The sequence below is a fragment of the Larus michahellis genome, chromosome 4 (genome assembly GCF_964199755.1).
Source record: "Larus michahellis chromosome 4, bLarMic1.1, whole genome shotgun sequence".
Taxonomy (NCBI): domain Eukaryota; kingdom Metazoa; phylum Chordata; class Aves; order Charadriiformes; family Laridae; genus Larus; species Larus michahellis.
The window spans coordinates 20,948,882-20,975,689 of NC_133899.1; the positions used below are offsets into that span (position 1 = coordinate 20,948,882).

The window sequence follows — 26,808 nt, forward strand, 5'->3', positions numbered from 1 at the left end:
GAAGGAGCTACCTATCGCTGTTTTAACTCGCTGCCAGCAACATCTCTTACTTTTGCCGGCTGATGCTCGCCGATGATGGCAGGCGTCAAAGCTGTGGGACTTCAAAAAGGAGCTAATACAGGAGCAGATCCAGGGCTGCTGTTCGTAGTCTTCCCCTGGCCAGTGCAAGACAGGGAGAAAAGATTACAGTGACTGTAGATGAGCATGTTTTATGGGTTTTTCTTGAATTTAAGGTGGTGGTGATAGCATCTTTGATTTTTGTAGTTACAGCAAAGGGAATCTCCTTAACTCCAGAGGTGCAGCTGTACTTAAGAGGGAAGGAGGTCATTGTGGCCACCCAGAGATGGAGAGAGGGAGTGATTCCCAACACAAAGGAGGGTATTCATATTCCAACAGCTTCTGCATGATCTCTGCATCATCGTTCTCTTGGGGATATCATGCTTTCTACTCGGAAGGAAAACTTTTATGGTTTTCCTTAGCTGTGGCCCAGCAGCCCTGAGCAGTAGTTTTCTTCCTTCTCCTCCCACACTCCCATTTGAGTGCAGAAGTGATTGATGCGTGAGCTGACTGAACACTCCACTAAATTGATTGCCAGCGAAACAGATAGCAGTTCCGACATCTTAGCTGGGTTACCTCTCAGGGTTGTTTACACTAACAGCCATTTGGGGTGAGTAGCTTCTGCTCATATCCCTCAAAGCTGTTGCTTTAAGAAATCCATAGGTGAGGGGAGATAGTGCTGTGCTGAGCCACGCTGGGAAAGCTTTCCCTGCGGTATGGAGAGCTGCTAATGTGATACAGAAAAAAATATATCTAAACTGTGCTGATCTGTATTGCATAGCTCTGCAGTTGGGAGTAGCTTCTGCAGTAATGTTACATGGCCAGAAAATAACAGAGAATGTCTGTTGATTTTAAAAAAAAAAAAAAAAAAAAGCACCTTTAAAGTTGTGGCTCGCAGCTCCAGATGGATCGTTACACTCCTAAAATCCCTGAGGAGGCTACAGCCTGTCCCCAAGAGCCCATTGTCTCTCCAGGTATCTTTACCTGTTTTAAGGTTTGGACAGAAAGCAAAAGCTCTTTGTATCTGTGTGCTCCTGGCTCTGCACCGCTAGTGGGTTACACAAAGAGATGGAAGCAGGGGGAGAAGCCATCCAAAAACACGTGTGAGGTGAGTGGCACGTTACAGAGGTGTGCATGGCTGCAGGGATACTGCCAGGCATGGATGCTCAGAGATGCAGGAGGAACACCAGAGTTAAATTATTCCTGCAAATGTATACCCTTCCTCTCGCAAAAGGGACTTTTTGTGCACTTTTTGGGTGTAGCTGGTCGTGATCCATGGTTTTCCCTGCAATGCAACTGACTGCGGTTCTCCTCTAAGAATGTCGGTGGGTTTGGACCTGTCTTCTCTGCTCAGGAGACTCCTGGTATACCTGTATTCAGGGCAGTGTTCCTTTGGTCACAAGCAGGGAGGGTTTGCTCCTTGCAGTGGTTTGAGGAAAATCACCCTCAGGATCAACTTTGCTAGTTTCAAAGCCAAAATACACTGTATTTAAGAGACCACTCTGCCACTCGTGAAGCTCTGAATTGTGCAAGGTGCCCAGTGATGCCTTTGGGGTAGGCTAAGCCTGACTCACAGTGCACCTTCTACAGATACAACGCTGTTAATGGGAATTGCTCCCAAACCAGAGAGTACAATGTTAATTCAGAGACTCGGTTTTTCCTCTATATAAAATATCCTGCACCATTTTTACCGGTACTTTGTGTCCAACCGATACCCCTGCAGTGTTGTTTTAATTAAAACAGAAGTGGAAATAATGAATTGGTGGTATTCTGCAGATACGTCAATGTTAATGCACAGTAAAACGCTCTCCTGGTAGCTTTCTGTGCTTCATTAAATTAAACGTAGACATCCCAAGTCTGGATATTTTTATGTGTGTTTGCAAATACAAGATGTGCATTTGGTAAGCAGAATTATTGAATTGTGAAATGCAGTACTATTGCAGCAGGACTGTCGTTCCGGGATTTAAAAAGAAACAACTTTGAATTTGGGAGTGTCGCCACTGCCAGTGTTTGCAGAGGGATGGGAGCTGTGTTGGCACCGCAGGTTAAATGTGCACTTGGGACCTCTGGAAGTAACTGCCAGATAGTGTCACCCTCATGTTCTGTGAAACGCTGCTTCACGGTGGTACGTTTTGCGTATCAGCAAATGCATTCCTTATTTCTTTGCTGCTTCTAATTTTTTTTTTTTCCTTTAAGATGGGGGTGGTCCGCTTCTCGATTTTTCTCTGGCTTTCTGCACTGTAATGATGGCACCATCACCTGACTGCTGGAATATACTGGCCTGACTTTAATCATCGGGTGACTGGCTCTTAGCATGGCTTCATCTCTGCTGTTTTACATCCCCTCTTGTAATTGCACGATCGCTTGCAGCATTGTTTTTCTATTGGTGACAATGAAAGACACATGTTAGCATTTTCCGTAGCCTTATACTTTTTTGTTTGATGGTTAAAGTGTAGGTGAAGAAGTGGTACTTTGTAAATAAAATCCTTTTTATTTGCAAGCAGCATATTTTCCCCCCTCATGTGCAATCATTTGTAAGACAACATTATATATAAAACCAGGTTTGTAACTATCACACGGAGGAAGAAGTAGTTAGGCTAAGCCTGTATTAATAACAGGGCTGCGTTTCTGTAGTGCTGACAGTTTCATTGAGGTATAGATGCTTAGAATTAAATAACCAGCTCAAAGCTACGAGAAAGAGCGATGTTTAATGTAAATAGTATCTAAGTCTTTTAACTGCTAAATAACCAAACCCAGCAAAACAATAGAGAATCAAAGCTCTCCTTTAAAGAACACTGACACCAATTACTAGGCAGTGAAATTATCTGCCTGTACAAGTTGTTTCAACAGCTCTGCAGGTCTAAAATGGCAGAAGCTTTCTGTTGCTGTGTAAGAATCAAACTACCATTTATTTCAGCCTCATGGTATGTGCAAATTCATGCAGCTCAGTTAGGGGAATAGCTTCACAACTGGTGTTACAATCTGTGGCTGGAGTGCTGCATCACAATGCAGCAAATGCATTTTCCACATTAACCAAACATGACAGCTGAAACGATTATTAACCATGCAATATGTCGGAAGTCATCAAAAATTCACATCAGAGTAATTGCAGTGGCTCGGGGAGGAAAAAAAAAAAAATAGGAGCATCTCTCTCCTCTTGCCTTCCTGTCGCCTCACCCCCTCCTAATTCTGACATGGTACAGTCCGTTAACAATAAAATATCCTTCTGTAACCTATAAACTGTTACTCCCATCAGTTACTGGTTTCAGACTGATGCTTTCCCTAGAATTTGAATAAAGCACCACTGGAAAAAAAAAAATTAAAAAAATAGATGCTTTACAGACAGTGGTGTTCAGGCGGGGAAAGCAGCTCCTTTCTTATTGTCTTGCTGGACTCTTGACTGTCTCAGCCATTTCAGGACTTGCAGGTTTGATTTATTTTTATTTTTATTTAAGATGAAAAAACTTGAGCGTTAATACAGAAAGATACGGCTGTGTGAGTCTAAATACGAGGCAACTGAAGTGTGGCAGTTACAGCCAGCATTGACGGGTTTGTAACTCCTCACTACTGAGATCTACAGGTAGGAATGCATATATTTAAAAATGTATAAAATGAAGGTAAAAAGCTTGCTTTGATAAGAGAGAGTTTTCCTTCAGGTGTCTTCTGTGGCGGTTTTTCTTTGTGCTGTTGCTGCAGGGTGTTGAAATTTGTAGGTGAGTAATTAAAGAGAACAGGTGGGGAGTTTTGGAGAAATCCTCCTTTGCTCACAGAAAAGAAACCTTAAGGTTTGTGCCTTTTACCTCGGAATATTCTCCGCTAGAGCAGCTGCTGGGTGGGGCATCCAGGGTCTGCCTGGGCTTTCAGTCCTGCTGCCTCCTTACAGACCCTCTTGACATTGCTGACTTGGCTTTTCTTTTAAGCAGAAATGCAGTAGCATAACTTTCTGCGTGCCTTTATTCCTGTTTTCGCTTCCTTACGCTATGAAATGTCTACGGAAGTATTTTAAACAAAAAAAAAAATAACAATAAAGATGCTGCTTGATTTTGTGATATATTTTTTTTTCTTAGTTTTCATTGTGGTGCAAAGATGTTGGTCCACTCTGTTTCCTCTGTTCCTAGAGATGCATTTATGATTTATTTAGAAGACAAGCTAAACTTTCTTTAATTTTATTTCAAAGGAAGGGTTTCAAATGTGGCATGAGAATGAAAATAAGATAGAAAATATTTCTACTTTCTTAAAGTAAAAGAAGACACTTGGGGATTTGCCTTTTCTTTTTTTTTTTTAGTCTCCGAAATGAGGTGGTGAAGTCTATTTGCTTAGTCAACTGGAGTTTGCAGCCTAGACCCCACCTCTCCTGCAAGTGAAATGGGTACGTTGTGAAAGGGGTTAAGCCAGTAAAATCAGAGTAAAGGGAAGCAGTCAGGGAATTAACATTTATATAAATGTGGTGGCCGTGGGTGGCAGCCGATTTTCATGTTCTCTGCTCTAGGGGCTTGGAGGCTGCCCGCAAAGGGGAAGCTCTGCCTGCCTTCGGTGTGGGGACAAAAGTCCAGGGTGGGTTGCTTTTTTTTCTCCTCGCCTTTCAGTTCTTTTTCTCTGTACGGAGGAAAGCAGGTTAATGAAACGTGCTGCACCGGGAGGGCTCTTGCAGCAGAGAATGACTTGCCTCCTTCAGGGCTCCCTCCCCAAAAATTAAGGTGCTTGCATGCTGTCTTCTGCGCTTTCGTCACCTGAGAAAGGCTCGGAAGGGGAGACCCAGGAACCATGGCCAAAGAGTTGCCTCTCTTGAACAAGATTACCTGTACTAAGGTGGGGGGGGGAATCTTGCCTCGGCAAGAAATCAAGTAAAAGACAATGAAACGTGTGGTTTGCGTGTGTAAAAAGATGGAGGAAGCCATCGCCACTGACCCCGTATGGGAGACAGCTCAATTATCCTTGCAGTTGGTACAGTGTGGCAAATTATTTTCCTTTGTCTGAAGTGGGTGGGAAACAGAGTTCAACTTGGCTCCAGAAATTAATATATGCAAAAATGACTGTAATTATTAATTAGCTGTGGGTCTCTTATAGCAGGGGTTTCCGTGATATCTGGTGGCAGCATCTGGAGTTGGCATTTCATTTACATTAAAGTCCGAAAGCTTGCGTGCCTTGTTAATGCAACGCGCAAATAAAGGCATGGACTGCTAGAGAGTTCCTTAGTGAGGGTGGAGTACAGCCGGAGGAGAAAAATGGAAACCTTTTGTCTCCCGTGTATCCTCAGCACACTGCTCCCCTGCCCCAAGTCGGGAAAGTTTAAACCTTAGGTTTATTACACAATAGGGGAAATAAGCTGAGAAAGGATAAAGTCTTTATTATATCGTTTGTTGCAGCAGAGATTTTTAAGACATGCTTTTCTCTCCAAGCTTTATAATGTCTAACACTTCAAAATATAATTGTAACAGGCATATTCTAGACTTCTGGTGTTTATTTTAATGATCTGCAATTAATAATTCATAGGTAATTTAAATAATTAACTTTGTGAAATGTATCAGTAATGTAGTAAGGAAACACTATTTCTAAAGACCATGGCATGTTTAAATTGAGGATTTAAAGATGATACGACACATATGAACTCCTCCAAATTGCTTGCTTTCACTGTCAGTGGAATACTTATATTTATTCTAAGGCACATGCTGCCATGTTGCAAATACCTATTAGGTGAACAAAGTAGCTATGATTTACTTACGAATAGGAAGGATGGGCTAGCTGATTTGGGCTTATTTTTCGAAGTCAGGCGGATGATTTTGCCAGATCATCCCATGTTATTTAAGAGGGCTGAACTTTACATTTGCTCATTTTCTTGAAATTCCAGTGTATGTTTAAAAAAGACAAAACACTTCTATTCTTCACGCTAAAACGGATCTAACCTTGGCTCTTTGTAGTGTTAGCCAGCCTCTGTTGGCAACATAAAGTAGATTTAACTTTGGAAAGGTTTTCTTTCTCTGTGTGGGCTTTCCCGGGAGGCTTCAAATTGCAATAGAAATGTTACAGGGAGGAAGCCCTGTTGTGGAGGTGCGGCACCGAGGAAAGCCACCTATGCTGGGGCGTAGGATCTGCATCCCAGTTTGACTTGGTTATCGCATTTCCAGTGCTGACAGCCTTCTGCTGTCTGTGAACCAGGCGTTGTCCCTCGGAGGCAGCGAGCATTTGCTGCCTGAATCACTTTGTGTCTGAAATACAGATGGAGGCTGCAAGATTTTTGCTTGGTTGTTTTATTTGGGGTTTGTTGTTTTGTGTGTTGTGTTTTTTTTTTTTTTTTTAACCAAAGCAGAAAGATAAGTAGTGCTCCTGAGGAACGGTCAGGAAGGCGGTACATGGGCTTTCTGCTGTGGGATGGGGACACAGCAGCCGAAATCCTTCAGCTCAAGTCAGCCCCAGAACAGGGAGAGTGCCAGGCTCCGCGCTGCTGGGCTCCTTGCACCTAGAGGAGGTAAAGAATACCAATTTTTCTCATTGCTGGTTTTTTTTTTTTTTTTACACACAGTTTCAGACTAACTTGAAGGCATTTAACTGTTTTTATGCATCTGAAATTGTGAAGGAAGAGATGTGCAAATACCAATAACGTTTTTGCTTTCGTAAAAAAGCCCAAGAACATCCCTCTCTCTCGCAAACAGCAAGGTTGCGTGCTCCCAGCCAGCCGGGCAGTGGCTAAAGCACTTACAGGGGTGGGAGAGACCCAAGGATTGCACTAAAATCTGCAGAAGTGGGTTAGAGGAGACTGGGTGTTAATGACTAGCAGGTTTGTTTCATAATTTGTCCTCCTTGCTGGTGTTCCGTCAGAAATGTGCCCTGTCAGGCTGGGAAATACTTGTACTGATAGGGGGTAGTTTGGCTTTTGGATGTGGTCCGGAGAAATGAATTTTCTGCCGCCAGGTTGAGTGGGTTGTTGTATCTGCCTATATGTTGATGCTAATGGACAGTTAGTCCAGTGGCAGGCACTGCAAGCTTGTCAGTAAGGCTGCTTTGTGCCTGTTTCTTTTCTTTTCAAACTGCTCCCTTATTAGCTAGTGCTGTCTGTGGTATTCCCGTAACAGGGCTTGGACGCTCCTCTTTCCTCGGCATTATCTATTTTCTGTGCGGTGCTGACAGATTTCCAGTGGCTGGTTTCTCAGCTTACCCCATCTCGGGAGACTCCTCACCAGCTCTCGCTCCGGTAAATTGAGGTGTGGTCCGCAATGGCAACCGCACGCTTCCTCCTGCCCCTGCCCCGCAAGGGCACGACACGGTGCAGAAATTCAACCTACGGCTTTTATTTGTCACCGCGTTGTTTGAGCGTAGTTCCCTCTTAGGAGGGGGGAAGAACGCACAGCTACTTCTGGAGAAAATGTGGAGTTAACCACGATGCTAAAATGGCAGCGGGAGAAATAAGAAAATGGCGTCATCAGTGAAATTAGTTGCCATGGCTTGATTCGAGGCGTCCTGCCTGACGCGAGGATGTTTTCAGCAAGAGGTATCACATTGCGGGCTTGGTTATGACTATAGAAAGGTTTTAAATCACTTCAATCTGTATTTTTTTTTCTCAGTATTCCCTTAAAAAGTATCATACCAGAGAGGAGGATCTAATAGCTTATTCCAGTTAATGATCAGAAATTAGCTTTGTTTGCATGTTATAGATATTTATAATATAGGGTTCCATTTTGCATCTCAAGCCCATTGGAATTACCTCATAATTTAATTTCTAAACTAAATTTAAAAAAAAAAGTCAAAGCCCTCAGTTTTGCTTTGATTGTGAACCTCTTGATGCATTTATGATTTTTTAGGGTTGTATTTTTAATTGGGATGCTAATACAAGGATGTTTATAGCACAGGGGAGAGACTGTAATCACTTGTCATGGCGCTGAGCAAAGCCCCACACCATGGTCATCCCTCCGCACCTTAAAATCTTGAGGAAAAACAGATAGCCATGTATTTGGAAACTCGATGCATGAGCTCAGATTTCAGATCGTGCGGCTCATTCGCTCTGTGCCGCTGCCATTGCTGCTGGAGAAACACCGGTGCCAAAGGAGATGGGCTTCCTGCGGGTCCTGCTGGCCTGATCTGTGCGGAGACCTTCCCTCGCTCCCGAAGCTGTATTCCAAGTGAGGTGACGTTGCATTTAATTGCCTCTGTGGCATTTTGGTTTCTTTATCTTTATTAAGACAAACGGAAATGCTGTCTGAGATGCTTTCAGGTGTGATTACCAGTGTTAGCCAGCTGAACCAAGCTCCTTCTGATGGTTCTCAAGTAACGTTTCCTGCTGCTGTAATTGGCAGGCAAGAGTCTCTCCACCTTCTTTCTTTAGTTCGTGTGTGTATATATATATTTTTTTTTCTCACTGTTTTTCTTCCTTCTGTTCTTTGCACGACCTCTAAGTGGGCTGGGGTTGTTCAAGACCTCCTGTTTTGTTGCTGCGCAGATTTCCTTGGTGCTTCGTAGCTTGGTAGGACCTGGGATTCTTGCTGCACAGCTCCCAGTTGCGTTGTAGGGAGAGAGAAAATGAGGCAATGCCTGGGCAGGAAGAGGGGCTCGCTAGGGAAGGTAGCACCGTTGCTTACACTATTTTAGCGTTGCATTAACAATCGCTGTCAAAAATGAGATCTGTGCAGTGGAGGCTGATAATTGTTTGTGGAAGAGAACCTCATTCTGAGCAACTTCGCTGTAAAATTTTAAATTAAAAAAGGTATTATCCTAGTTTTATGCCATTAAAGTGTTTGTGACTTTGGGGGGGGGGGGAAAGCCTACTAAAATGACTTATAACACCATTCCTGTGCGCTGTGTAGCCCAACATGACATGGCAAAGATTTTTAGAGCCTGAGAATGAGGGACTTAATCTGCGTAATTGGAGTTATTTTGGTTTCACTCTGAAGGGGAAAGACACAACAAACAGTATGGATAACTACTAATATTTCAATAATTAGCTACAATGTATAAGTAATACATAAATTACACATATTATGATTGGTGCTTTTTAGAACCCAGTGTCCTACTTCACGCGATTCAATCATTACGCTTGGGTTTGTTAAATCTTGCGAATTTCTCCGACGTATTTTATAAAATCTTAAAATACATAGGAACGCTGCAGCGCGTTTCCATGTTACGTTAGGAATTAAGCCACTTGTAAGTATGATCTTGTAGTGCATGAAAGGCTGAACTCGCCGAGCATCCTATGTCGAATTAGAAGCAATTAAAATGAAGCTCAGTCGTGTTTCCTGCCAGCAGTGCTGATCTCTGTTTATACGCAGAACAAGCGGTGCCATGTAGCAGCGCGAGTTCAATTTTGGGGCCGCTGTGTGAGTGGCTGGCGCAATATTCCAGTGGTATTTTCTAGACGTTTCCAGTGTGATAAAGCTGTGCTCCCTGTGTATTTCATGGTAAATGTTGCTTATATTTGCCGCAAACACCTTGCATTCTCCATGATGGCCGCATGCCACAAACGCCTTTTGGAGGGCTGCGGTTGGGTGTGGGATATGATGATAGCTCTCGGTGCTAGGGGATGGTTTGATATTAGCCCTTCCACACTTAACGGATGGTCTCCTAGAAGCAGGAGCTAAGAGGTATTTGTATTTCTTCCCTTGAAGGCCGTATGTCTGTCTAAGGAGCGCGTTTCCAGTCTCCAAACAGTCCCAGCAAAAGTCAAAGAGCGCGCACCATCTGCCCCTGCTTCTGCTAGGAGCTGATCTGTGATTTCCTGAGGAGCGCTTCTTTCGGCAGTTTGAGGTTTTTCCTGTCACAGCTAGGAGGAATAATGATATTTACCCAACACAGCAAAATCCAATGTTCCTGGATACGGTCTGAAGATTACTGTGAAAACTGCATGAGTTTCACAGATCAAACAGTCTAAACCAGTAAAATAATACCCGAAAAAAGTACTAATTTTTGCACTGCTGGCACTAACCTACAGCAGAGAGCACTTTGTAAATATTTGCCTAAGGCTGGCTCTGCGACACGGATTAAAGGCAGCATTCAAAACTGAGCATTACACCAAAGGCGAGCTGATGGTGGGGCAGGGAAGCCCTGCTCCTGCCGCAGAACTTGTCTCTGGTGAAGGTTGCTGCTGTGCATCTTCCACAATGCACCCAACCTGTCGAAGAAGGCTTGTGGGCAAGTGGTGGTCCCCCTTCTTCGTTCTGCACGGGCTTTTGCACCGCATACATCAGCTCTTGCTGCTGCCGCAGTGAGGTCCGTGTTGCTGCTTCTCCATCATGAAAAGGGACCATATTGCAGCTCCGCAAAACTTCGATTTTGCCGGAGCAGAAAGCTGCTTTTAAAGAAGTGAAATAATCTTCAAAGTTGCTGCTAGTCACGCAGTGCAGCAGAGATTAGGCCAGGGTTTGTATATTTTAATAACTTAGTGCCACTGAAATGCTATCAGCTCGCAGGGTGGGGAAGAGCTCTCCTAGCTCAGCTTTCAGATGAATTGAACATTTGGCTACGAGCGTGGAGCCCAGTCACAGTACATGGGAGGATGTGTTTTGAGAGCCCTGTGAAGGCAGGTAGCGGAGCAGCAAATCTTCCCCAAGGCCAGTGTTTGGCTGTATTAGCACAGCTTTGTGTTATAGCTATTAGTCTGCGTGGTTTTCCCTCTTAAGCTTCAATATGGCTTTGAAAGTCTCCGATGCAACAACTAGCTCTTGGGTCTTAGCAAACTGTAAACTCTTCTGGTTTTTCCCTGCCTTCTCTCCTGTATAGTCAACTGCGAATTAATTTTTTTTAGGAAAATGTTGCTGGATTTTCCATTCTAAACATGGTGGTGAGGTTCTTGAGAAATGCATATTGCATTTAGACAAGCTCAGCTGTCTTAGGCTAGGCAAATTTTGTCTTGCTAAATCCTTGCCTTGAATGCTGTATGCAGCTGTAGGATGAGCCTTGTCAGACCTGCCTGTTCAGTGGACCTTTGCAGTTGTGTACAGTGTTCCTTGTCTCTCACGCAGCTTTGACGCGAGGCAGACTGGTAAATCACCCTTCCTTGCGTCCTCTTCCTCTCCGAGGATCTCTGCGCATGGGCCAGTCAGTCTGCATTGGCCCTGTAGCAGTTCTGCCGTCCGAAGTCTTCTAAGGAGAAAGCCAATTTCACAAACGCTCTTCGCCCCTTGCGTGTGGGAGCTGATCTTTGGGCAGCTGCCTTCCTGCTTTGAAGGACGCTGTATTGCCAAGGTATGTAGTGAAGCTGCCTGTCTGTGTGGTTTTTAGCAAAAGCTGATGCTTTCTGCAAAACAAATCTTAGGAGACCTACAGAAGCTTCCAAGAGACGAAGATCCATGCAAAACGAAAATGCCTGTGCTACACCGGTGTGTTCCCATCCTCAGGAATACATTAGTTGGCCACACACCGTTGCTTACGGGGCCATCCGCCTGGCTGTTTAAAGCCAGCCAGCAAGCACTGATGCTAGTGTCAGCATAAACAATAATTTAGATTAAAAAAAAAAAAGGCAATAATAGATAGTGTGGTCTGTTATTGTGGCAGTGGGTTCCAGGTAGTTTTGCTTCATTTTCTGTTTCCAGGGAGAAGGTGGCCAGGAGGGCTGTGCCAGGGTGCATCACCCGGGAGTGTGCTCAGACGTGTGCACGTTTGCAGTAGGATTGTATTTAGCAAATTGTTTCTTAAAATTGCTAGTAGAGATAATAAAATCGGGTGCTTCATCTGGAGCCACTGTTCCCAAACCATTGCCAAAGAGTGATTTGGTTGTTGGTTTGGTTTTTTTTTTTTAACTGTATAATCATCATCCCCACTGGTCCTTTGCAGGATTCACTGGATCTACTGGAAATCCAGCACTTGGAAATACTTTAATCAAAGAGCAATTGACTTGAAATGGCCCCAGATTGTTCATTTCATTTTCTCCTTTCTTCCGCTGCCAGTGAAAAAGTAAGCATTGCTGTCAACATCCAAGGCCTCAGTATACTATTTGGCAACATTCACCTTCTCTTGACAGCTTGAATACTAAGATCAAGTATTAAAAGTATGGCCTGGCTGATGGAAGTAATTAAGAGACTTCTATCAGCCAGGAGAGAGTTTACTAACCTCATTTACTGCGGTGAATGGAAGAGACTTTCAATCTCCTGTCAAAAAGAGACCATCAGTGCATGCATGCCCTTTCCTACCAATAATGAATTGGTTACTGGAAGACTTTCTTGCTGGAATTCAGGCTGGAGCAAGGCAGGTGCTGGTTCCTGTCACATCAGCCCGCATCAGGCAGCAGTTGCCTGAGATGAGAACTGATGGTGGAGCAAGGAGCACGGCGAGAGCAGGGAAATGGTGTGGCCTCGCAGGGCTGTTGCCTCTCCGCTGGTGGGGCCAGCTCTACAAACCATCCTCGAGCGAGGCAGGATTTCAGCGGGGGGCGGAGGGGGGGGAATGTGAGAAGATCAGACTGGAATCCAAGGGGTAAGAGATCCAAGAGGAACTAAAATGTGCTGGAGAAAGATGCTGAGAGCCTGTAGACATGCAAGAATAAGTGGGACAAGCTGGAAAATGGGAACCTGAAGGTGGGAGAGTGGGTGTATTTCTATGCCTGTGTCCCTGTTTTGCAAACACCATCTCATCAGATATTGTACAAATCATGTGTAGGAAAGATTCTCTGCGAGTGTTGCGGAGAACCTGATAGAGAAGAGTTGTGCTGCTTCCCTTCCAAACTAGATGCAGGAAGAATGTGTGGGAGTCCCACAGTAACAGAAAGGAAAATTAAATGCCACTCACTAAAGCAGGACAGCATGACGTGACATTAGGGCTCTGTGAGCTTTTTGTGTAAACCTGCCTTGCGGAAATAAGATAAATTTTCATTTTCAAGCAAAATCTGGGCTACGTTGGGCTGCCTGCAATGGCAGCGCTTGTGCGGGGAGAGCTGCGAGGTAAGGATTTCACCTCTGAGGTTTTAGCCATGCTCGTGTTAGCTATTCCTATCTTTGCCATCTGCCGCTGTGAAATAGCCCTTTGTCTCCTAACAATATCTCTGTTCTCCTTCTGCTTCTGTCTTTGGATGCTGAATATGAAGCGATGTCTCGTTGCTCATTGTACAATCAGTAGCATCTCCCCAGAGAGGGCAGCTCCTGCGATGTGGGTCGTGTACTCCCCGTGCATGACGAACACTGTACCGTCCTTATCCTCGTTATGCTCTCCAAGCCTTCCTGGCAAAGTCAAACCTTGCCTCTGGGATTGCAGAAAGCTTTTAGGGCAGATGTAACTCGGTGAGCGCAACCAGCGCTGTTCAAGGCCCAGACTTAAGAGATACGTGAACCATTAAAGCTGTTATATGGCCTGGGGTTTTTGAAGACCAAAGTTCTCTAGCATAAAGCACCTCTCTTCCATCTTTCTGCCCATCCTTGTTCCAGAGAGCTCTGCTTTTTCTTATGGCATATGGACGTTTGTGTGCATGTGTGAAATGTAAATGTCCAGTGCCCAAAGCATAGTGCACCACTAGGTGGCAACACAATAAACCCAGGGAATAAATACTGTTAGAGCAGCTGGACACTCCTCACTTTCTTAATGTGTGAAATTTTGGCCACCAAAGCCTAGAGTGACAAGCCCAGGAGCTCTTGTTTGGCCTAACTAAGCAGGAGTCATCTCCTGAGCAGTAGCAGAAGTCCCAGCACCAGCTACTGAAACTCCCTCTTCTCAGGCTTAACAATTAGCCTGTAATTAACGGAAGCGACAATTGCCATGCTGCAGTCATAATGTTTAGCACAAGGCATAGGGCAGCCTTTTTAAAATCTGCCCCTCCTCAGTGAGGCATTACAGATATTATTTGGAATGTGTGAGGATCTTCATTTGCTAAAGGAGTAGGTTTTGAGATTGAAAAAGACAATTATCGTCCCCTAATTGGCATTCAGTGTAATGTAATCCCTTCAATGGACCTGGTGAACTGTCTGGGAGCTGGGAGGTTTCATTAAGAAAGATACTCAGCCTGGATTTACTGACTTCCAGGGAAGTTCAAGCATGTCTTAAATTACCCTGCCAATTACCATCATCGATATGGACCTTTCTAGGCAGGTACCTGCTCAGCTGAGGGCACACATCCCTCCAAGGAGAGGGGAGGACCGAGGGCAGTAAGGTAGGACTTGGATCTCTGGGGGCTTTCAGGAGCCCAGTGCTCCCAGAGCATCAGGGGGCCTGGGCACCCAGGACCTCTGCAAGCTGTAGTGACTGGCTGGGTGTGCTCAGCACCTTCCATCGCATCCCGATAGCTGTAGGTCTGCGTCTTAGAGACAGTGGGCTTTTTTTGCCTGTAAAAATAGTAGCGTTGTTAGGATATGGCCAGCACATGGTGTTCTCTGCAGCATCACATCCCTACCGTCAGAAGCGTATGTGCTTTGAACGTCTAGAAGCTCTGCTTGTTATAATTCCAGATAATTCTTCTCCAATTTGGGGTGGAGGTGGGGAAATTAAGGGGGGGGGGGGGGGAACACAAACCAGAGGAAAAAAAAAAAAAAAAACCAAAAACAACCCCAAAAAAACCCCCCACAACAACCACCACCAACGCCAAACCCTAATTGTTGCCCTCCCAAAGTGCTTCCACCCATGTAGACATGGACAAGCTTTACAAAGTCATGTCTCCATCCCTCCCTGCCTCTCCTGCATGGAGCTGAGATCAGATCTTGGCCCACTTGGGTGGCTGCGGACGGCCTTTGCCTTGGTGACCGCTGCTTGTAATGGTTGGTCCCCAGACGTGTGCGAGGACCTGGATTTACCTTCCCTTTTTCAGGCTGTAACTGCGCCTTTTCTGTGGCCGTTAGTCTAACAATGAAGGGGAATGTGGCGGACGATGAAATGAAGAATAGACTATGTAGAAGTGGCCACCGTCTTCCACATGTAGTTCAGGGACTGTTTCTGGGGGGACTGCATCGCATGTGTGTCTTGGAGGATGGCAGTTTGTTCTCTATCTTTTATATACAGAATATACGTATATAGAATCACAGGATGGTTTGGATTGGAAGAGACCTTAAAGACTGTCTAGTTCCAAGATGGGCAGGGACACCTCCCACTAGACCAGGTTGCTCCAAGCCCCGTCCAGCCTGGCCTTGAACACTTCCAGGGATATGTATCTCTATCTCTCCTATCCAGAAAGGGGTCACATTCCTATTTCCAGCTGAAGGGGGTCACAGGCTGTCCCATACCTCAAAAGCTTGTTCTACAGATTTCAGAAGGAAAGGGTGGAACGCCCTTTATTTCTCATGCTGGTGATGGGTAGCAGGAAGGCAGACAGCACGCCTATGCGGCATGGTTTCGTGCCAGATCTCTTCAGTTTGGGGGAGCTTTCAAACCCTCCTCACCTCCCAGAGCTAAGCAGCAACCTGTGATTCCTGTGGTTGCATGCAGTACTGCTGCAGGACGGTTTCTAAGCCCTATGGTAAATATATTTTTCTGAAGGTCTAGATCCCTGCGACAACAAGTTTTTCTCCTGCCATGGGATCTGTGCTCCTCTGGAGATCCTGAGTTCTGCCGAGGTTGTATGGCTCAATACCGATGTTGTCAGATTGTTGGGGCAGAAACCATTTATTTGCAGGAAGACGTGGAAAACAAAGGGCACAAAAGCCTCCCGATTCCGGACAAGTTTGATGGAACACTGCTGCAGTTGTGTCTCCTCACTGTAAAAGTATAAAGCATGGTACACTGAATTCCCACTCTCTGGCTTTGTTAGCGGCTCTTAACTTTAGAGCTGTGGGGCGAGCGGACAGACCCTTAAGATATTAGCACTTAATGAGCTGATAATGTTACACTTGATTACTTCAGAGGGAGACAAAAGCTTCTTTTCCTTTTTTTTGTGATTTGAATAATGATTAAGTTGAAGTCTGGGAGTACAAATCAACTTGGTTTGTCTAACTAGTGATATAACAGTGAAAATGGAAAACATATTCAAGTCAGGGTGTAAGAAACATTTCCTGTTTGTTGTCTGTGTGTGTTACTGCAGTTTACCCCACGGCTATTCGTTTAAAATTAAAATATCCTATGTTTCCTAGTATGAGTCATGAAAATAACCTTTGGGATAAGGAGCTAACCAGTGCATCTCTTCATGTACACCCGACCTCTTTGAGATTAAATGTATAATTCTTATGTATTATTTTTTTACCCACACCAGCTGTACGCACAGAGAGAGGCTGTGCGGGAAACTTTTCCCTGTATGCTTTCCAACTATTTAGTTATTTCCGTCCTTCCTCAACTGACTATTTCTAAGGCTTTTTTTTCCCAGTTCCTATCGGGCCTCCAAGAGCTCCACTCCTCCCCGAAACTGCCAAGTCAAAACCTTTTTTATTTTTTATTTTTTTTTCCAGCATACTCAAGTCCAACAATCTTATCTTGGCTTATCGCTCCTACCAGCTTTCATCCTCCTGCCTTCAAATGGAGAGCAAGAGGAAGCAGTTGCTGGGACACGGAGATAAAAGAGAATAGGAGCAGGACGTTTCACTAGGATTTAATGCATATTAAAAGAGGGGATTAATGCATTTTCATTTTCCCGTTGCTCTGTATGGGCATCTTACTGCACCTCTGGTGGAGTGAAGTGACCTTTAAACTTCTCAGGAGTGGACTGGGGGGAGCTGCGAGCGCTTCTCAGAGTTGAAAGAGCTGAGTACTACAATATGCATCTGATATTAGTGTAAGGCTGATTTTTTTTTTTTTTTTGACTGAAGCTCTGTTTCTCTTTTTCTGCAGGGATTCCTGAAGAATGAAAAAGATAATGCATTGCTGTCAGCTATTGAAGAGTCTAGGAAGAGGGTAAGTTGGAAGCAAGCACTTTCTTTTTTTTTTTTTTTTTTTTTTAAAACATGGGGGGGGGTCCCCTAAAGAATTAATAAATTAGATATTTAATAAAACTAGTGGAATTTAAGAGGACTGTATGGAGAATATGGAAAAACTAGATGTTAAGAAATACATAGACTTTCTAGAAGAAATTCAGAAGTATTTCAACTGCAGTATTTTGCAGGGCCAGGAGGCTCACAATGTTTCAAATCTGAACAGAGCAATTGTTGTTCATAAGGAACAGTACACTCCTCCGAGCCTCTCCGCATGGATGCTCCCTCTTCTAGAGATGATAATGCTAGGATGTGGGCGTTATTTCCTTTGAGAAGTGCCGTGTGTGCTGACTTCCAGCACGGTGATGGCGCTCAATGAGTTTATTGTAGTTGTTTCTCCAGGTTTCAGGAGTTGAAGTACATATGACCACATTCAGGCCTGTGCAGCAGATGTGCTGTAAGTCTAATTCTTGCTAGAACGCAATACTGCATCACGCTGTCCAAAGCAAATCTCTCATATAGGGGGGAAAAAAAAAATGGAGAAAATTCTATAATAAGAAAGCAGGAATTGTCACATAGGCTCAGGGTTTGCTGAGTCCACTTTTCTGCCCTCGAAGGGACCAATGCTGGAAGTTGTTTCCTGATGTGAAATTCATCTGAGCCTGTTTCTGAATCTTTTTTACACGTTTGGTATGTGTCATGTTCTGGGGCAATGACTTTCACAATTGAATTATGCAGCGTGGAAAAATGCTTCCTGTTGTTTGTCTTAAAACTGCTGCTTGGAAATGTCATCACATGCTTCCTGGTGCTTCTCTTACGATTGTTTCCCTCCATGTACACTTGGGGCATCAGGTTTAGAACTGAGCCTGTGTTTCTTTCAAATGAGAAGAAATAGTAGTTAAGCATTATTAAATTATTTTAATTACATATAATTATACTGTAATTATTGAAGCATATTTAAAATCCTGTTGAAATTATTATAGAGAAGGTAGGGATAAGACCTATATTCTACCATGGCAGTATAAAGTGAATTTATATTATTAAAACGAAGAAACGCAAATCTTATGCTCTAGTTGCACACATGCACCACAATTAAATGTTTGCCAAATGTCACTGCCTCTTATCGATTCATTTATACTGGGGAATGTTTTGCCCCTTAATTGATAATAACCTAACAGTGGGCTGTAATAAGATGAAAAAATTACTCAGCCAAGCAAACCCTTTAGTTGTGCGCACTGCAGCACAAAGCGGCGTGAGACAGAGAGGGCTGGGAATGAGGAAGAAGTGGAAGATCCAATATAGCTTATTCTCTATTTAGAATTAGTGGGAGTTTTCTTTATTTCCTGTCCCGGTATACTTGAGGCTGCTAGTTAGCATCATCCCAACAATAACAGGAAAGGCAGTGAGGCATCTTCTCGATTGTAATTCTGTTGCCAAAATAAGGAATATTGAGGGGGAAAAGCTGTTGCCTTCCACAAGTTCCCCGATCTGATCTGAAGACAATGTCGCACATCAGGCATTTTAAAGGTAAAAGGATGTTCCTTCTCCGGATATGATTTTCCTGCATGCTTTCCTGAGTTACGTTCCTGATGAGAGTGACTTTCTGATTCTTTGGCACTGGTTAATTTTCCTTAATGTTTTTATTTTTATTTTATTCTATTTCCTATTTAAAAGAAAAACATAAAAGACCTGAAAATGAAATATGGGCAATAAACAGATGTCTCTGTTAAGAATGCAGTAAGTCAAACTTTTATGGCCTCCAGGCAGATAAAAAGCTAGTTGCCATTAGAGAAGTTACTCTCAACAAACCGCGTGGATCAGTGATGACCTGGATATTGTGTGCATGCTGCTAAATTAAAGAAGGAAGCCTATCGATTTCCAGCCTTGCTAAGTTTTGTGTGTATTGCAGTACCGTGGGAGAGAGACAGATTCGCTGTTTCACCAGCTGGGTATGTGAGAGTTGTCTTAATTCCACAGACACCTACTTTCTGAATCCCCCTGTACCTGAACAGGAAGCCTGTTAAAATAACGTGCAGCACATCATTAGCTCTCGAGGGCTGACCTGATTGATTTATCTATTTTCTGTTTCATTTTTGAGCTGGTCTATTAATAGCAGGGCCAGGCTGTTTGGTATTTCGATGTCTTCCTTAGCTCTTCTTCTTCTTCTTCTTCACCAACAGACTTTTGCTATGGCTGAGGAGTATCACCGAGAATCGATGCTGGTTGAATGGGAACAGGTGAAACAAAGGATTCTTCATACTCTGCTTGCATCAGGGGAAGATGCTCTTGATTTCACCCAGGAAAATGAGGTAACTCTGTCTTTCTAAACATCATACAGAGTCATGCAGGACACGTACGCAGCTGGCACTCCAGCACTGCTGAAGCCACCTCTGCATTATGCTGTAGCTATAACTGTGTGAAAATGTGAAATATCAAATCTCTACTTAATTCCAGAATGGCTGTGACTAGCAGAATATCATACCTTTATGACTGTTTTATGGACTGGTGGGTAAAGGCAATGGAGCTGCTATTGCTGAAGCTATGTTTTAAGCAACGTATGTGCAAGCTGGAAACTTTATCACACTAACACATATTAGGTCAATATACCCAGGGGACAGAAGACACATTGGGGTAAACGTCACCTTCAGGAAACCTTTGCAACACTAATGAAACCAGACAGTTTCTCAGGTGCAACTGTGCTCACACGTAGGTCTTGGCGTGTCTCTTTCCCTTATCACAGTGTGCTAGCCAGGATTTATGGCTTTTCGTGGGAGGCTGATGAAGTCTCTCAGGCTTCTTGGCAAAACCAACTGAATAGTCAAAAAAAAGAAAAAACCCCAAGAAAAGAGGAGTATGTTTTCCTCTTTATTTTGCTGTCTTATGCAGTGCAAATTAAAATTTTGGGCTGCTAAGACCTCTAGTGTTCAGCAACTTAAGGTTAATCCAGTAGTGACCAAATCTTTTGGGCAGGACTGACCTGGTGTTTAGCATGGAAAGGTATTGACTAGCAACTTGTAACATAAGATAAGGAATGTTTTAACTTCAGACTTTACAGTTTATTCTCTTAAGGAAAATGCTCCAGTTACAAGAGTAGAATAAAGCAGAGTAATCCACCCCTCTGAGCTAGAGGCATCAGCCATCGGCTGGGATCCCTGCAACACACAGGTACATCGCAGCCCCTGCACGGTGCTCCACGAGCACTGGAGCCATGAGAGGAGAGGTGATAACGGGTGGGGGAATGCAAGTTGCTGTGCTTTCAGGCCAGAAAACAGGCTCAGGGTTTTTTATAGCCATGTCCTCACCCCTCCTTTAAAAAAAAAAAAAAATATATATATAAAAACCCCTTGTTCATTGGAATGACTTACAGTGCTGCAAAGTGCATTAAAATAAAAAAAGCCCTTGGTGTTACTAGGGTATGACCTGTATAGGGATTTGGAAATAATTAAAGTTGTTAATGAAATGTCCCTTTCTGATTACTGTTCTTTTAAATATAGGTTAATCCTAGTTAGCATATGTCTTTTTATAGAAGTTCTCTTCCCCAGAAAGTATTTTACTGATACTTTACTGTGACTTCTCAGAAGGTTGTCCAGCTTTCCAATATTAGAAATGCTAAATAATGCAGGCTGAATCCATTTAAAACTAGGAACAGCTCTCCCATTATTTTAGGATGTGAGTCTGAAGCCTTGGCAGCTATTCTGATAGCTTCTAACATCTTTGATTTGTGTCTGAGCTACTGCTGTGGGGTTTTCCTTTCGAAGAGTGGATATTGACTGCTTGGAGAAGCAATTTAATAACCTGCCCTGAAAAGGTAAAACCCCTTTCCTGGTGTTTCAGTGTCAAATGGACACTACTCCCAGTCCATGGCACTCGAGATGCCAAGCATCAAATTAGTGAGAGGGAGCAGGGGGGAAAAAAAACCCCTCTAATGTTTTTCATGAATGAGTTTAAAGACTCAATATACACTATCACTCAGTGATACTCCACTCTATGTTTCAAAGCACTTGGAGTATCAGTATGTCATTTCAAGAGCATTTAAAATCCTTGATATATTCTAGTCTTAGCCTCCAGAAGTCAAAGGTCTGAGAGGTTTGAAGTGCATCTACTGTGTTAAAAGCCTGTTATCTAACCTCCCCACAGCAGGTTGTTCTTCTAAAGCCTTGTTCCAGTCAAATAAGTTTTTTGTGTGCGTGTGACACAAACAGACACAGCCTGTAGAATATAGTAGGGGTTTAATTGATATCCTCTGGAGATGGAGAATCAACTGAAAAGGCAGAGATCCAAATGCAGCAGGGGGCCGCTCTGCCTGCGAGCCAATTCTCAAGCTTTGGGCAAGCTAATTTGGGCAGAGTGAAATACCAACACATTATTCATGGAAATAAGACCAATTAACAGGCAATGCTCATGATTCAAAGAACCTAGCGCAGGACTTGCCGTTAGGGTTTTCTGCTGCCCCTTGTCCTCCAGCCTGGCCTTCTTCCCGTAAGGGGAAAACACGGCTAACAAAAAGGTGCTTCTTGGGGAAAAGGCAGGAAAGCCTGGGTTTTATCTTCAAGGTATCAAACACTTATGCTCTCAAGGTGTTTGTTCTGAGTCTTGTTCCACTAGGGGCCGAGGCATTTCTTTCGTCCTCTTATTCCAGGTTTTTCTTTCTTCCACCTCCACCCCAAGCTTTTCCATTCCTGCTGTCAAGCAACCCGCTCCCGCAGTGATCGAGAGAACGCTGTCGCTCTCGCTTTCTCTTCTGCCGCTCTGTATCGTATCCCTTAAATCCCAAGGACTGGAAGATGCTCTCCGCTGCGCTGCAGTGTATTTTGTGGTGTTTCTCCAGCTCAGTCTCCTGCCTAGTTATTCGCCGCATCTACTGGCCAAGCCATTTGGAGTGCTGACAAAATGTCTGCCCAGACTTCTGCTGAGGAATGTGCATATGCATATGAGGGTGATGAATAATGCATCTTTAGCTGCACGTGGTTTGGTGTGCGAGCGAAGCTGAATGCTTGGCTGAGTACAAATGAAGGGTGGACTCCTTTGGAAAGCAGCATCGTTAGGCTAAATGAATTTCAAGATAAAAATGTGACGGCAGTGCAGTATAGCTGCCTCTTTCACGAGTGGGTAATATTCAGAATAAATATTACAGTTCTGAAGAACGTTTAGGAAAGACCTACATTCAGGGCAGGGAGAAGCAAATGTGGCTGATAGAACCAGCACAAGCCGTTTCGGCAGTATCAGGCTAGAGATGCAGAGATGCGTGCGTGCACTCGCGCTTCTGCAGTCCTTTGTGCATTACCCGCTCCTCTGGTTTTCCTTTTGCTGCTCCAGTTAAGCTTAAGAACCTGACCTGAAAGATGATTCTTATATGCACCTAGCAGCTGTTTTCAACACCTCTTTCATAACCTTTCCCTAGAAAACTGGTAAGTTCTGACTTGCCACAGAAGGTCATCCTCCCAGTTCCCCCCATTTAGCTTGTAGGGGATGCCTTTTCAGGTGCTGGGTACCAGTTACAGAAGGGCTGGCTTGCCTGCGTAACTCCATGTCTGCAGTGCGGGGTGAAGAGTGGGAATGGCCTTCCCCACGCTGACTCACTGCTTTAGCTTGCCTTTTGAAATTTCCTTTTAGCACAGCCATGAGAGAGTTCAGTGAGATAGTGTGGGGTTTTTGTAAGTTTAATAATTCAAAGATGAAGCCAGAATGCAAGTATGAGATGGAAAAAAAAAAAAAAAAGGAAATAAGCTTGCTCCCATGGCTCTTGGCATAGGAAAGAAAAACAAGACAAATTCTTGAGTTCCTGAATTTTTTTCCTTGCTGAAGTGTCAAGTCGGTAGTGGACACTTAAAGAATTTATTTTCAACGTAACAGTTCTCAGCTGTAGCAGGCTTAATAAATGAGCCTCAAAACATAACAGTGAGGGTAAAATTAAAATTTGAGAAAGGAAAGGGGAAAAAAGAAAACAAAAACCAAGCCCCAGAGCAGTTCTTTCTTAGTTTCAGGCGTGCGCTTTTGAATTCAGATCCTTACCTGGGGGTTTTAACCCATCCGTCACACACCGCGCTCTGGAGCGGCAGCCACATGGATGCTCTTTGGTGCTGCAAAGCGGCAGCAGGAGAAAAAGGAACCAGATTCACAAAACAAAGCCCCAGCCCTTACGTTTCTAGTGTTTGGGCACTGGTTGAAAAGTGACACTAAAGTCACCATGTACCCTTCTTCACTTGCTTTAGAAGATGAAACCTCATCAGTAATTAATGACAACGTCCATAATTTAGTGTTACTTTAAATAACTCTGCAATTTATCTGGCACAGCATAGGGAAGGCTGCAAAGCGCTATTTCTGCCATCGTGTCTGTTTCCCAGGAAACCTGCTTTAACAGCTTCTTTGTTCTTTAGAACAAAGAATTTGTCGTTTTTTAGGTGGGTTTAAAGGAATTTGTGTCAGATGATTTGGCACTGAAAGAAAAATGCAAATGCTTCTGAATATCAGTATCCATTAGGAGTGACTGCGAAGAGTATTTTTAGTGTAAGTTCAGCTGCAAAAAGAAAAAGTGGGATTTCTTTGGGGTCTTTGGTAATGCGTTTTTATACTGCCTAAGGTCTAAATGCATCTGCCTGATTTTATAATCAGGTTGGACATAATTTAAATTGCACCATTACTGAGAAATTAATGCAGTGATAAACTGATTCCAGCAATCTGAAAGGATTGTCTTGCTTCAGCTTTGATACCTTCATTCGTTTGTATTTCACTGTATCAGCGACAAACACAAATTAATATTTATTTTATTCTGTAATCAACTGTTGTATGCTACGCAGAATCACAAACATCACAAAGTTCTTATAATTTCTCAGTGGAGGTCAATGCCCTTCACGTATTAATTCCCAACTAACTCAGAACACCTTCTTGGCTGTTGCGATTGTGTCACTTCCTTGGTCTTCAAATTCACAATCGCCAAAATGTTCCTGATCAAAACTCCCAGACGAGGACAGTGGGTGGCCATTGTCTTTGCAAGAACATAGGCTCATGAGTCCTACACCATAGAAGATAAACTGGGCTAAACTGATAGCAAATTAAAATTATAAGCATTAGGGAATGACTGAGACACTCTTCAGCGCATAGACTGATCAGTAACATGGCTGGAAGTTCCTATGTTTGTATTATTTCATTTCAAAGCTGGGGATACAGTGCCCAAAAAAAAGTGAGATTCTTTTGAAGACCCTGTCTGTGTTTCATTTGAAACAAGAAGCTGAATGATGACACCATCTGGAGAAAAGCTACCCATTGCTGGGGTCTTTTCCTGAAATCCGTGTGAGCCAGGTTATAGCAGGAATGTTGGTCAGCAGAGTTTAACTCTAAAGCCAATCAAATTGAAAGTGAAAACGATGGGGTTTGCATTGCATTTGAGCTTTATTGTCCATTTGTACAGGCAGCAAGCTGGTCACATTTAATCAAATTCTTCCAGGAAAGACTCGAGTGTGTCGTTGAAGGTGATCCCGGCTACACAATAAAGTACTGACGTTCTGGGTAACTGATGTAAGAAAAAGTAAAGCTATTTGCCGGTATTGCGAAGGTGCAGCACAACAGCTAATGAGGATGTCCAGCTAGCTGTAACCCACTTTGCTGGTAAAAAGCTTAACTTTAAAACTCCACAGATGTACTGGCTCTTTCAGAAAAAGTTGCGGATTCCAGTTGAGAGGAATATAGATGGACTTGAGTTACCTGGTAACAAAGCAAGGCAACTTCTCAGTGTTTGCTTGGACACTTTTAGTATTTATGATGTGCTTTGCATTGTCTCTCCTGGTGGAAGTAAATCATTATCTCAGGTGCTCATAACTACCTAAGCTAGACACCTCAACAAGGTTTGTGTGGAGAGGTGACATCTATTACCAGACCAGCTCTACCTGGGACAGTCAAAGGAGCTTTTGGGTTCAAAGTCTGAAATTCAAAGGCTGTTGTTTCAGTTTCAGACCTGAAATACCCTTGTTTTTCTGAAAGCTTGTCTGTTCCTCTTTGCTTGCCCCAACTATGTCAGTTGGCTTCGTAATAAATATTATGCTTCTGTACTGAGCTTGTCTTCCTTTTTATCTTCCAACTCTCGTGGCTGTAGCGCTGCCTATGAAGCAGCTGATATTAAAGTGCCGCTTACCTCAAAGGGATCTGGCTTTAAAATGAGTGCACTTTATTTTTCAAACTCAAGGCTTGCAATGCTGATGCTGAAATGAAGAATTACGTTTTTAGGAAGCAGGAAACATCGGAGAATATTACGTACTTAATTGGGAGTATTCTTTCCTCCAGAGTGGTGAACGTCCGTGTTCAGTGGTGACTGTACTGAAAACACCCGTGTTTTGTAGCGCACACATATAAGAATAGCTTTATGCAGCATTAAGACTATTATGGCATGTTATATTTTTGAGTTTTATAAACGAGAACAAATTTTCCATGCTATGTCTCCATCAGTTGTCCCTCCCTGCTCTACACTGAAAACATCTCAATCTTGGCGTGGTTTCTGTGGTAGAAAGATGATTTTTTTGGGGGGGGTCAGGATATTGCCAGCATCCTTCTTTCTCCTGCAGCTTACCAGTAGCGGGGCACTTTTCGGCACATGCTGCAGTCCATTTTGTGTCTGTGTCATGGTACTGGGACAAAACTGGGGTGTCAGGTTTGCTAGTCTGGATCCGTTTGACGCTGGTCCATTGAATTCTGTGATGGAGGCTCAGACTAGATGCTTCGCAGCGAGACACTAATGTGACAAGAAGCAACCTTTCAAGAAACAAAAGGAAAGAATTAAAATTATAAGATGCTCTCAAGAGACGCTGATGTCCTAATTCTAGAGAGTCAATGGTTGGTTTGCGCACTGAATCCAGAGGGTTTCTGTCACTTTAGAAAGTTAGAACTGCATTTTACTCTGTAGATAGTTCAAAGCCCAGTTCTTAGTTCTGTCAAGAACATGGTTTTGCTGTTGTGTTCTAGAAATCGATATATTGGTAAAATGCATTGCGTTTTTATATTGCATTAATTTTATACCTTCTTCTACGCTTCTCCTGAAACAGCCCAGCTACGCTGGGGAGTTGGGTCCTCCAGGTCGCAGCTCTTTGGACAGCGTGGAGATGGCATACGCTCGTCAGGTGAGTGGAAATTAAAAAAACATAGTCAAACATTGTTTTCTACAGAGAGAGAGAGGTGGGGGAAATAAAGATCTGTGAGCCTAGTGTGTTAGAAACTATGGTAGGTAAAACACGAAAATGTCTGCCTAGAGTTAAAATTGGAAAATACAGAAATGTAGCGTGACTTTTTAGAAGAGTACTTGCCTGTCTGCTCCAGGATTTTTTGTCAAAAGGAGATCCTGTACACCATATATGACTGTAGAAATCATGTCTGCTCGTATGGTAAACTGAAACTCCTAACCTTTCCAAAAAAAAAAAAAAGTTTTTTTTTAGAATTTGTGTCAATGTACGCAAATGAAGACTTTATATTCCCTTTATTCTCACATATGGAATGTGAGATGTGTGCGCGTAGGAAAAAACATGCTGAAGTCTTAATCCTGATGTTTGTCAAATTATATCCCATTTTAATGGCATTGCTTATGAGAAGCTTTAGTGTATCAGCTATGAATTAATATGCCTGGTAGCATTAGACTCCCTCTGAAAATATTCAGGGGAAACTGATAAACCTTTACATAACCAATTTGTTACTTTTGTTATTTGAGATGATCTGTTTACCAGCACTGTTGGAAACAAAATGAAAGAGAAGGACTTGATTTTTTTTTATTTTTTTTTCTTTTCAAAACGAAATATGTGAAACAACATAGACAAAGCGTTGCCTAATTTGCACACAATTACTGTGATTGTGTGCATTGGCTCAGGCTTTGCTGAGCCAGAGAGCGGCTTGTACAGCTGTTTTGCTAGCTCTGCCTACAGTTTTGGTAACTGTGAAGAAATGAATCGCAAAATAGGGTGTGTGGTTGTGCTGATAAAGTCTACGTTTGATCTAGTGGTTGTTAATAGTAGATTGATTTGGTTTATATCTACTGTAA

At 43.3% G+C, this 26,808-nt stretch overlaps 1 protein-coding gene across 13 annotated transcripts in view; it reads left to right on the plus strand.

Annotated features, from left to right (window-relative positions):
* NUP93 (nucleoporin 93) overlaps nucleotides 1–26,808 on the plus strand; it is an 81,688-nt gene that overhangs the window by 34,484 nt on the left and 20,396 nt on the right. For 3 of the 13 annotated variants that reach the window (XM_074583249.1, XM_074583250.1, XM_074583252.1), the window contains 3 exons: nucleotides 16,714–16,776; nucleotides 18,974–19,102; nucleotides 25,826–25,900. In XM_074583249.1, coding sequence (XP_074439350.1) covers nucleotides 16,714–16,776; nucleotides 18,974–19,102; nucleotides 25,826–25,900 — 267 coding nt within the window. Of the gene's footprint in view, nucleotides 1–3,299; nucleotides 3,638–4,342; nucleotides 4,427–4,459; nucleotides 4,612–6,180; nucleotides 6,524–11,208; nucleotides 11,227–16,405; nucleotides 16,552–16,713; nucleotides 16,777–18,973; nucleotides 19,103–25,825; nucleotides 25,901–26,808 lie in introns of those variants that run through there. The other 10 variants (XM_074583255.1, XM_074583256.1, XM_074583260.1 and 7 more) reach the window with 10 other exon arrangements.